General features: G+C 43.0%; 1 protein-coding gene and 3 non-coding genes across 4 annotated transcripts; all 4 read right to left on the reverse strand.

The window, feature by feature from the left end:
* Positions 1-314: 314 nt before the first annotated feature.
* Positions 315-10,902, reverse strand: LOC110531476 (eukaryotic initiation factor 4A-I). The gene is made up of 11 exons (XM_021614681.2): positions 10,812-10,902; positions 9,429-9,480; positions 8,975-9,107; positions 8,210-8,349; positions 7,367-7,535; positions 6,727-6,836; positions 5,364-5,507; positions 4,748-4,885; positions 3,608-3,697; positions 3,247-3,326; positions 315-2,237 (listed from the first exon to the last, which is right to left on the reverse strand). The coding sequence occupies exons 1-11, from the start codon at positions 10,832-10,834 to the stop codon at positions 2,093-2,095; spliced, it is 1,224 nt and encodes a 407-aa protein (XP_021470356.1). The 5' UTR covers positions 10,835-10,902; the 3' UTR covers positions 315-2,092.
* Positions 2,486-2,628, reverse strand: LOC118966197. The gene has a single exon (XR_005053463.1). It is a non-coding gene; the product is annotated as a small nucleolar RNA SNORD10 (small nucleolar RNA).
* On the reverse strand, positions 5,178-5,302 carry LOC118966200. The gene has a single exon (XR_005053466.1). It is a non-coding gene; the product is annotated as a small nucleolar RNA SNORD10 (small nucleolar RNA).
* LOC118966199 lies at positions 7,017-7,159 on the reverse strand. The gene has a single exon (XR_005053465.1). It is a non-coding gene; the product is annotated as a small nucleolar RNA SNORD10 (small nucleolar RNA).
* Positions 10,903-12,507: the final 1,605 nt, after the last annotated feature.

The following is a 12,507-nucleotide window of genomic DNA, read 5'->3' on the forward strand; positions in this document are numbered from 1 at the left end:
AGCCAATGATTTATACTCGTAAGTATACAGCCCATAACTGCAGGTTGCAGTCAGTCGCCAACCGTGGCCCTACACCTATTCAAACACTAGCAGTAGGCACCCTTTCAGTTTACCAACTCAGTGGTACTGTAGTTGGCCTCAATGGAGCTGTCCATGCTCACGGACACAACAGAACAGAGCCAATGTCTATGGCATACCCTAAATATGTGAAAGCAGATATGAACATAAACCACCTACAAACACCAAGAAAATTATTCAAATCAAACTATTGACAACCTAATGTGTGAAAATGGACACGAATGCAACGTCAACAGTTCTTGTTAAAAAGGAGAAATACCTTTATTTTATTTAAGACCATTAAAATAAATACTATACAGAACCCGATGTAGAAAATTTGGTACACGGCTTCCGTCTCAAAAAAATGTTAACAATCACATTTCCTTTAATAAATTCAGTTAAAAAATAGCACTGACCAAGCAATAACTCTGCACATTCCTTTCCCCGCCCACCCAGTGACAGGCAATTTTATCAAACGAAAAAATAAAAGACAATCGCCCTCATTTGTAGGTTGGTCCTTCGTATAAAGACCTCTCCAACAGTTTGGTGAGGCAGGTTACAAAAGTGACCCTTTCAAATCGAATCTTTCTGGAAAGAAAATGATAAACTAAAGGAAGTAGCCTGTGAAACGTATAATCCTCACAACCGGGTTTGTGACAATTGGAAACAAGGCATAGCTGGATCTCTGTAGGGCTGCAGAACCCTTCCACCGCAATTGGTGGAAAATCTGGGAATTTTTGGGAAAAGTTGGAATGTCACATTTTCTGCCTTGAGCAGCAGTCGCCCTGTCACCCCACCAATACACGGCAGGCTTCAAACTAAAATGCTACCTAACGTCGGACTATACAAAAAGATAAAGTATAAACAAGAGAATCACACAGCCGAGATCAGGATCAAGGAAACATTTCATACTCATTCATGATCACTTCTCTACATTTTATTTTTTATTTGTTGATGCTGCTCCTTGAACCCCTTTAAAACCCACCTCCCAAGAAGAGTTGGATACCAATATCAGTTGGATACATTGTAGTCTTTTCTGAAGTACTATTCTGGTAGTAATAACTTCTCCAAGATCCCCCCCCAAAAGGGCAATAGTAATTTTATAATCACACTTAACTATTAACACCCACTGACTGAAGATCAATGAAGCACGTCACAATAGTGAGGTCACATCCAAAATTGCACCCTGTAGCCTACATAGTGCAGTATAAAGGGAATAGGGTGCAGTGTCAGATGCAGCCAGAGAGTCACCCTAACTAAAAGCTAGTCACTTCCCAACATTATACACAAATGCCATGAAGTTGCATCAATTGGGGGTAAAGTGTAGACAACCACAACGAAGGTGGTCAGGTCAGTCCATGAAGTTAAATAGAGGGCACAGACGGCAGGTAGCCTAGTGGTTAAGAGCGTTACCAGCAACCGTTAGATTACTGGCCCGAAACCCCAAGACAACTGAAAAAAATGCCCTTGAGCAAGGCACTTAACAGAAATTGCTCCTGTAAGACGCTCTGGATAAGAGCATCTGCTAAATAACTAAAAATGCACAAAAGCCACTACGGCAAAGATGCATGTGTGCCCTCTATCAAACTCTGGGGAGTTAAAACGTATCACCCAGTGTCAGTTCTAAACTTCAGTGTTTAGTGCTTTTGGGCACCCAATCATTTAGAACCATCTCAGGGTGTCAGGGGTTTAAAAACCAAAGAGGAACAACCCCATGGACAATGCATTTTTCACTTTGGAAAGAGGTGTGGTGGAACTTAAGCTATACTATACTTACCTGACAAGAATACCGTGAAGGGCTATGAAGACAAGACAAAACCCCCAGTGTAAGAGTAAAATCATTTGTAATGAGTTTAAATACCAGTCGGTATTCAATCACAAGAATAGGAATCAAAGGTGAAATAGGATCAGATTTCAGGTCAAGGGGGGGAGGGGGCTCCAGGATGAGTGATTGGAGTTTTTTTTGTTGAAGCCAATGGGATTGGAGAGAGGGGACAGAAGGTTTGGGACGGGGCAGAAGGAAATCTTCCAGAATCTAGATGAGATCAGCCACGTTCATGGGCATCTCCTCAACAGTGGTGTTGTAGAACGTCTCGATGTCCCTGAGCGTGCGCTTGTCCTCCTCAGTCACCATGTTGATGGCAACTCCCTTGCGGCCAAAACGACCCCCTCGACCAATCCTGACCAGAGAGAATGGAGGGTTTAGGTTGGATATTTAGTTTAATCTCTTTTGGTTAACATGTTGAAATGGACCTGCTGCATGTAGGAGCTGCTTGGTGCTACTGGACAATAGATCAGTTCAACCCATTATCTGGAACAATTGGCAGAGTTCACATTTAGCCATTCGTTCTCCCAAATCCTGTAATTCTACCCAGTGTAATCCATTGTAAGAGAACCTGGAAAGGAATCTCAACTTCCATCAAATGCTGTATTCAGCCAGTGTGGAATCTGATCATTAGTTCCAGAGCCCTGAGGTCCAGAACATACCAGCCAACAGAACGCTGAGTGGTACAACTAGAACACTCAGGGGGTTCCAGAGTCAGTTGACACGCATGGATTTCATCATTATACAGCTTTAGAAACCTATGCTTACTATTCATGGTTGCAGATGCACAACTGAGCATTCTAATCAATGAGCGCTGATGATTATCAAGTGCATTTCAATGGCTTGAAAATACAATGACATTAGAAAGTAGTTACGAAAAACTTTGATCATTTTAGTGTATAATATTTGAGTGGAGCACACCATTAGAACGCCATTTGACAATTTGCTAGCGCGCAACATTGATATCAGTCTAAAGTACAACTGATGACAATGCAGGCAAAGTTGTTTCATAAGTAATATTTGACAACTTTAGCAATGGCAGTGTAAATCAGACTAGTCGCTGGCCTCTGTCCAGAATGACTGAGGGTGTCAGAACTTTAGGGCCCACACTGTCGCTTGAGCTCGTTCATAATGGTATGAAGCAACAAGAGGCAAAGTCAAATATATGCAGGCGCATATCAAACACCCTGGTGTCAAAATATCACTCGGCATGTACCACCCTGGTGTCAAAATATCACTCGGCATGTACCACCCTGGTGTCAAAATATCACTCGGCATGTACCACCCTGGTGTCAAAATATCACTCGGCATGATCATAATGTTCAAAATTTTAACACTGCCTTCTGGGAATTGCACTTAGTCACCTGTGGATGTAGTTCTCCCTATTGGTGGGCAGATCATAGTTGATGACCAGGGACACCTGCTGGACATCAATACCTCTGGCCTGGAGCGGGACAGAGACCGAGGGAATAATCACTCATTAGCGCTGTACTTCTACTGGTGACAAAGCGTAAGAGGATGCACATGTTTCACATAGTCAGTCAACAAGGAAACAGACATTACATTAGAGAATTACATGAGTTGGGACATTGAGCCCAGTCACTGGAAAGCAGACTAGATTCACTACCAAAGACCAAGCTGGTAGGAGAGTTCTGGGCCCAAATTAACAGGGAGTGGGTGGGGGCGACCATTTAAATGGGACACCATTAACAGGAAGGGACTTACCAGCAGGTCAGTGGTGATGAGAACCCTGCTGGAGCCTGAACGGAACTCCCTCATGATCAAGTCCCTCTCCTTCTGGTCCATGTCTCCGTGCTAGAAGAGATCAGACATGAGCTACAAGTCATATGAATGCATAAGACATCGGTATGAGAGATTCCTTTAGACCCAAGGTCCAGTCTAGATATTGTAGACTATCATTTGTGGTAATGCCACGATTGCCTTTAGACTGGGTCGTCAAAATGCTATACACAGTGCGAAAATAATACATTTGCCTCATCTGTGCCCATAGCATGAACCAGCCTATTCCCCACTGAACAGAGCTGGCTGGGATGAACATGGACTGTTTCTCTTCCCCTGCCAGATATAAGATTCAGTGCCATTAGAGGACACTGCCTTGCCCAGTTGACAGGGGGGGGGGGGGTCAGATCATATAAATAGAATTGATCCCATTGACTTGACACACTAATTGTATGGGACAACCCCACATCGACAGTTACATTAAGGAAATCAGACAACACTTATGGACATTACCATGATTGCCTTGTGACTGGGTCACAAATCTAAGAGCCAATTTGAGCTTGATCTGAAAAGGTATTGGAGACTCCGCATGGAGGGTGTGAGGCAATTGTGGAGCCTCCGGAGGCACGCAGAAACTAAACTTAACACTATCGCGCCTCCCAAATATTGTAAGGCTGAGGACTCCATATAGTTCCGCATTGACATGGTTGATGGTAGGTGGGGGCAAGAGGTCCTGTATAAACAAGCTCCCTTGACAACAGCACCGTGAAGCTGAAGCAGGAATACCCTGACTTCTGCAGAGGCTGCATCACTGTAAATGCTGCACGGCCAATGCAGGTGTTAAATTGACCACGCAGTGCCTCGATCTAAAATTACCGTAAACAAAATTGTTAAGTTTCAATTCTCCAGCATTTAGTCTGTAGCGTAAGGTCCAAGTTGTATTCATGCTAAGGCTGAAGCTCAAATGGGGTTCCTTACTCTTGCTAGAGATCTCATAGCAACAGCTAGAGTAGCCAGGTCAGTCCTTCGAAGTTAGAGGGCGCAGCGCGCAGAACATTACAGCAGCGATGCATGGTGGTGCTCTCTATCCACCCTAATGGTTAGTCAAAAGGGTTCTCGTCTTACCAGAGCGGACACAGTAAAATCCCTGGCATGCATCTTCTCAGTGAGCCAGTCCACCTTCCTCCTAGTATTGATGAAGATCACAGCCTGGGTGATTGTCAGGGTCTCATAGAGATCACACAGGGTGTCAAGCTTCCACTCCTGGTAGAGGGGAGACATTGACAATGGGTTAGAAGATCACTAGGCAGTGAAGGATGTGAGTTTAGTCACTCACAAGGATAACCTTCCACAATATGGATATGGTGTGATCAGAAGTAGCTTTCGTATCATTTAGTTTAGCCTTGCGAGTTTAGGTACAAATGGCCAAATAGAAGTATAGAACACAGCAAAACAGATGATTAACCACCCCATACTTCTAACCTAGTCCAACTTAACTATGAGCCCAAATCTCACAAGAGGAATGTCCTTGGCAGGACAGTAAATCATGAAGGTGTGCCTTAGATAACACCCAGGGAGCCCTGAGGCCATTCTAACAACCAGTTGACAGAATGCCAACTGGCCACCGAGGCACAGGGGGGATTCTGGATCAGTTGACATGCACGAGTTTCATCAAGAACACCCCCGTCCCCCCTACAAAATGCAACCCCATCTTAGATCTGTGCCCAACAGCAACACACACCTCTTTCTCCACATTTATGTAGAACTGTCGGATACCCTCCAGGGTAAGCTCTTCCTTCTTGACCAGGATGCGGATTGGCTCACGCATGAACTTCTTGGTGACCTCCAGGACATCCTGGGGCATGGTGGCAGACAACAGCACCACCTAGAGGGGTGTCAGAGGTTAAAGGGCATGTTTAACTATTTGAATTAACAGGAAAGATGAAAGGTTGTTAAACACATCTAAGTCAATTGACTTTGGTCAATTGTTTGCTTGAAGCCGGAGTCTACTCACCCCCCTTTGAAAAAGGTCAAAAGTAATCGAGGAGCGGGAGAGTCAATTCACTAGGCGCCTTAGTCAAGAGGGTGGATCCCAAAAGTTATTTCAAACAAATTTTACAGGCGCCTGGTTTCCTACCGACAAGACAAAAGTTAAGGGGGTGCGGAAGATCGAAACTATTCCGAATCATGTCATGCTTATCTTGGTGGGGAGAACTCGTCCATTAACCTACTAACAAATAGACACTACCACAGTTTCTGGGTCTCGGAGCAGCAAGGGCGGAGAATGGACTTTCACACGAGAAAATGACAAATGAATAGCCCCTTGACATCAACTGTTCAACCTCAGGGAAGAGGCAATGCCAACCACACCCACAGGAGTGACTGGTGTGCTGAACAGTGGGAAACTGAAAGTTGGGCAACCGGTGACTAAGTTGTAAACTGCCAATAAGTTATGGGTTGGGACTGAGGCCAGTCACTGGAGAGCAGTTAAACTGAATCAAGTTCACAAGTACACAGCAATTGACAGCTTAGGATAGAAAACTCTAAAGTTTCCAAAACTGTAAAAAGATGGTCTGTGAGTATAACAGAACTGATATTGCAGGCAAAATCTTGAGAAAAATCAGGAAGTGAGTCTCTCTATGCATCCCTATTGCCCATTGAAAGGGATATCAACCAGATTCCTTTTTCTGTGGCATCCCTAAGGTGTCTACAGCCTTTAGACAGTTTCAGGCCTTTATTTTGAAAGATGAGCGTAAATGACTACATTGTGTCAGTGGCCAGCAGAAGGCTCTGAGTGATTCTTGCGTAAGACAAGAGGTAGTCATTTTCTCTCGCTCCTACTGAAAAGCCAATTGTCCCGGTTGATATATTATCAAATAGATATTTGAAAAACACCTTGAGGATCCTGATCCTACAGATCAGTTAGCTGAAAGGTATAACAAGTGACTTATGCAATCTAACTAAATGTCCTTAATTAAGACAGTGCACTTTAGCAATGACTACCACGTTGAATATTTCACGCTAGAGGAAACAGAGCGCGAGTTACTACAGATGGGTGTAACAGTGCTGGTGGGTTGGGGTTAGTACTAGTCAGAATGACATACCTGCGTGCTGGTGGGGAGCTTCTGGAAGATCTCGTAGATCTGGTCCTTGAAACCACGACTCAACATCTCATCAGCCTCATCCAGCACAAACATCTTGATGTTCTTGGAGGCTGCATGGAGGCAAGGTAGAGTGATGCACCATTAAACATACATCTACAAGTAGTCACTTATTCTGTCTTCACTGGTATTATCACTACTATATTCATGGCAGAAGGGATAAAATGAGGGTAAATGCCCAGTGAACTCTGATTCAAGGCCTTTACCCAAGTTCTGAGTGATTGAAAAATACTGTATTCAGCCAGTGTGGAATCTGATCATTAGTTCCAGAGCCCTGAGGTCCAGAACATACCAGCCAACAGAACGCTGAGTGGTACAACTAGAACACTCAGGGGGTTCCAGAGTCAGTTGACACGCATGGATTTCATCATTATACAGCTCTAGAATCCTACCCTGTCAAGTGAAGGTCTTATGCACTGCAAACAAAATGTGCAACAAACCATTTGTTAACATTACACTATTAAATGGTCAACTACTACATGTGTTGAATTGGATAACGTGTATTCAAGTACTTTTCAAAAGCCTCACTCCAAGCAGAAATTCAGCCATTGGTCAATTAAACAATTGTTTAACCCCTACCTACCCAGGTATTTGCGGTTCAACATATCAAACACGCGACCAGGGGTCCCCACCACTATGTGAGGGGCCTCAGCCTGCAGCTTGGTGACCTCGTTACGGACGTTGGTCCCTCCAATACAGGCATGGCAGGAGGCTCCCATGTAGTCACCCAGGGCCAAGATAACCTTCTGGATCTATTGAGGGGAGGAGGAGACATAGTAAACTTCAAAATGTACAATTAGGGGAGAAACATGGTTTCAGACTATAGCAGGGTGGTTTTCTTTACTAAAGAAAACACTAGTTTGTAAGACTACCACCTATTCCACATCAAAACCTCAACTGTATATGTTGAAGCACATCAGATATACATCTGTACCCATAGCATGAACCAGCCTATTCCCCACTGAACAGAGCTGGCTGGGATGAACATGGAATGATTCTCTTCCCCTGACAGATATAAGACTCAGTGCCATTAGAGGACACTGCCTTGCCCAGTTGACAGGGGGGTTAATAAGGTCAAAAAACACAAAAAGTCCAGAGTTAAGAATTGTGTGACATTTCAGGGTTGACCCAGGGTTAGCACAATGTCAGCTGTTTAAATTTCAAAGCTACAGACACATTTGGCTAGCCCTGCTGGTTTGTGGCAGCTACTTAAACCCAGGCCAAACCAACGTTACCTTTGTGGCACGTCTTAAAAGCGGTCACTGATAAGCCAGAAACTAAGCCTACTAAAAAGTTACTTCAAATGCAATTCTTGGATATAGGACAAGAAATGCAACGGTTTCATGCTAGAGATGTGAACATTACCCATTTGTTTTTAATTCCTTTTATTGTCCAGCTCATTCCCTCTCCTCCCTTGTCAACACACCTGCTGAGCCAATTCTCTGGTGGGGGCCAAGACCAGGGCCTGTGTGCCCTTCAGCTCCATGTCAATCTGCTGCAGGATGGAGATGGCAAAGGTCGCAGTCTTCCCAGTACCAGACTGAGCCTGTGCAATTACATCATAACCTGGAGACAGACAAGAATGCCAAGCTCAGCATATAAATAAAGTTCATACACACTCAGGCTGATTTAGTGTTAGGTTTACTATACTCTTTGGGTTTTAACCAACACTTTTTACTATAACGTTACATTAAAACGCAAACTAAACCAGAAAGCTCCTCCAAACAACACCAGTTCGCTTTCCGAGTTGTTTCAATAAGGCAGTAAGATACTAAGCCCAAAATGAACTACATTTGACTAGTTTATGTCATCTGTGCCCATAGCATGAACCAGCCTATTCCTCACTGAACAGAGCTGGCTGGGATGAACATGGACTGTTTCTCTTCCCCTGCCAGATATAAGATTCAGTGCCATTGGAGGACACCGCCTTGCCCAGTTGACAGGGGGCATGAAAGCAACACGCAGAAGGAAAGACTTCAGCACTTTTAGTACCTTCCGTTAAAGTGACTGTTAGTCGTCTTTTCAAGCTGACGAGCTAAGAAACATTTAGATTTCAGTCACTGTAGTGACCATGCCGTATTGACATGGGATCATTCAAAACATTTGAACGGTGATCTTGCCATAAGGCTTAGATTTAGTATTTGACCATTATGCCTTAGCATCTGAAAATTGGGTGTGGTTGAGTACTCACCCTTGATACAAGGGAGGATAGCCCTCTGCTGGATAGCGGAGGGTTTCTCAAAACCATAGGCATAGATTCCCCTGAGCAGCTTCTCGCCCAGGTTCATCTCATCAAAACTGTCCACGATCTCATTCCAGTTGCTCTGTAGGTTGAGGGCAGAATAGACATCAATTACATTTTAGTAAGTAAAACAGACAATCTTATAAGTTGACAGTGCATTCAAACTAGGTAAAAACTAGCCATCCTTTAACAACTCCACGACATAACTTCATACATTGGAGCTTTTGGAATCCAATTAGCAAGGTAGGCCTCATTAAACAGTATCTTGACCACCTGAGTATGTACAGTCTCTGCATTTAATTAGGCAGATTTCACACATTATCGAGTTATAACTGGAGCTATTGCACATCTACCTAGTCTTTCACATCCAATGTAGAAGTTGTCACACAGAAGCAATACACACCTCAATGATCCCATCTGGCTCCATGCCCTCTGGGCCATTGTCTCTGGGAGGTCTGAAATGTAACAGTAGATGGTCATTAACAAATACCAAAGCATTAATGACACTAGGGAAATCCTATTATTTACAATCTAAAGCTCACATATTGTAGCTTTAAAAAATATCGTTAGGCTACACTAGACAAGCAGGTAATAGTACTGTCATCAACAAAAGCAGTTTATCTACCAGAATAGCTTTAGAATAAGTCAGCTAAACTTTTCATACGCGTTAATAGTATTGCCGAACAGCAGAATTGCACACTGGAGTTCGCTCTGTAGAACACCTCGAGGGGGGCGCGGCATTTTCGGAGGAAAAAAAAAGCCCCATGGTCTACAAAGCCGCCATTTCAAGATGGTCGTTTTTCACGGCCTGAATGCTGGTGATAGCAAGCGGGATAACAGCAAGCGTAAACGACTGAATATATAAAATTAGTTTTTAAAACTCATGTGGGGGGAAAATTTAGACTGTTTTTGAACATCCGAGGAACGCATTTTCCTACTGAAATGAAGCCCCATGAAAACGACTGGTGGGTACTAGGTTTACATATACGTGTCAAACTAGGATTAGCTTGCTAGCCAGCCAACTAGGCCCAAAGTAGAGCCCTTTTTCGATTTATTTGGCAGCTTAATCTATATCACATCGCGACCATTTTTTAAATACACTAGCCGTGTCTGGTGTGCTAAGTAGGTCAGAAAAAAAGTAGTAATCGTAAATCATTCTCTTGATCATAAGGCCTGCCATTGTCTCGCAAGTACCGTTAACTACGACGACCATGTGCGTGAAATTTCCCCCTGCACTCGCCATCCAGCTGACCTGTAATTTGTTACCATGTTGCCCTGAAGATAAATAGGTCGCCGTATTTTCAAAAGTAGGGTTTGTCAATACTAGATTAACAATTCAGGCGGTATTCCGGGAAGGCCTTGACCAGGCTTGAAAAGCGTCACTGAAAGTGTATGCGGAGAACCCGGCACCGTCGCATCTCGCACTGAAAAGTAGCAAGTTGGGCTAACGATATGGCAGGGGTTTTCAAATCAAGCCTACCCCATGTTTCCCAATTCACCTGCGTTTATAACACTGACAATAAAACGCTGTCTTTCGACGTTACAGATAAGTCAAAAAAGTTCTCAAAAGGCCGGGTCGATGGACCTTTAAACGAGCTAACGTTCACAAAATTAACATTAACTGGCTAGCCCATAATATGCTAGCGACTAAACAAACAACTTTGCTTCAAACATTGCATACATTTTCATTTCACATGCGTTACGAAACTTCATATTTTTCTATTTAAAATGACAACTTAAACAATATTACGCAACACAGTGCCAACTATATGCGTTCATTCCTTACCTATCTTCATACTCAGCCGACATTATCACAAAGGATGAGAATGTGGTAGGAACCTTATATATACGTCAACGTGATGACCAAACTAGCGATTTCATTGCAGCAGCTCGATGTCAATCAATTGTGACTCCCCCCACTATGACATATCATTGGCTAATTTATACGTCGTTAAGTAAGTGATTGACAGCATAATCGCGTTGATTTGCACACAAGCAGGCGGGATAGAGTGCATAACCCTCCCATTGCATGTAGCTATTGGGCAAAAGCAGTCTTAATGTCGGTTTTCATTGGGTATCCACTTTGCAACATTGAGCGCGCTCGGACACTGATCTTAGAACAGCGTTTTTGGTCCTGTTTTAAAATCTCATTCAAGAATAAGAATTCTAAAAACCGATCCAGGGCTAGTTCATGTGAAACAAACCATATGACCAGAGCCCTGCACAAGTCTGCACGTCACTATATCTTCATTTCACAAATGTAAGTCATAATTATGCCGCGTTCAAGTGCCTGTCGGAACTAGGACATTTGGAAATGTTCGACTTGATAACTGGTTGAAGTTATACACGTGCCGCGTTCAACGAATCAACAAGCCAAAAATGTTCTTCAAGTACCGACTAACATTTGAAAGCGGCATTAGAAGACGTCTCCTATTTTCGCAACGTATACTGCTTCAGTTTATGTGGGATAACATTATTAATTTAAGCATCATCACTTACCTAGACTACCCTCTGTTTTTAGTCATGGAGACAAAACTAATCTAATGATGACTAATGTCGTTTGCTTTGGTAATGTTCACCATAAAACAACAACTGAGAGATGTGATGGGCAACCTCAGCTCCACTCTAGCCCTGGGTTCAAATAGCACACTTTTGAGGACTAACATTGGATGTTCAGTTATCATCACGGTCAAGTCATATTGACAAAATTCTGTTGAAGATGGGGAGAGGTAGGTCTGTTATAAAAACACGTTACACGTTTTTGACACAAAGATCAACTGACTAGTTGTTCAGCCTGTGATATTGTGACTATGTACAGACTCTGTGAGCATAGCCTTGCTGTTGAGAAAGGCCGCCTTAGAGGCAGACCTGGCTCTCAAGAGAAGACAGGCTATGTGCACACTGCCCACAAAATGAGGTAGAAACTGAGCTGCACTTCTTAACCTCCTGTCCATTGTATGACCATATTAGAGACACATATTTCCCTCAGATTACACCGAACCACAAAGAATTCGAAAAACAAACCCAATTTTGATAAACTCCCATATCTACTGGGTGAAATTCCACAGCGTGCCATCACAGCAGCAAGATTTGTGACCTGTTGCCGCAAGAAAAGGGCAACCAGTGAAGAACAAACAGCATTGTAAATACAACCCAGATTTTATTTTTATTTTCCCTTTTGTACTTTCACTATTTGCACATCGTTACAACACTGTGTATATACATAATATGACATTTGTAATGTCTTTATTCTTTTGGAAGTGTTAACTGTTAATTTCTATTGTTTATTTCATTTTTGTTTATTATTTACTTCACTTGCTTTGGCAATGTTGACATATGTTTCCCATGCCAATAAAGTCCTTAAATTGAATTGAATAGATATTGTCCCATCTTCATGACTGTCCGGTAATATAGTCAATTTTTGCAAAGGAAGACCTAGCAAAGCAGCACGCCTGAACTGCACACACAGAACTAACATCAAC

Source organism: Oncorhynchus mykiss, chromosome 9 (assembly GCF_013265735.2).
Source record: "Oncorhynchus mykiss isolate Arlee chromosome 9, USDA_OmykA_1.1, whole genome shotgun sequence".
Lineage (NCBI taxonomy): Eukaryota > Metazoa > Chordata > Actinopteri > Salmoniformes > Salmonidae > Oncorhynchus > Oncorhynchus mykiss.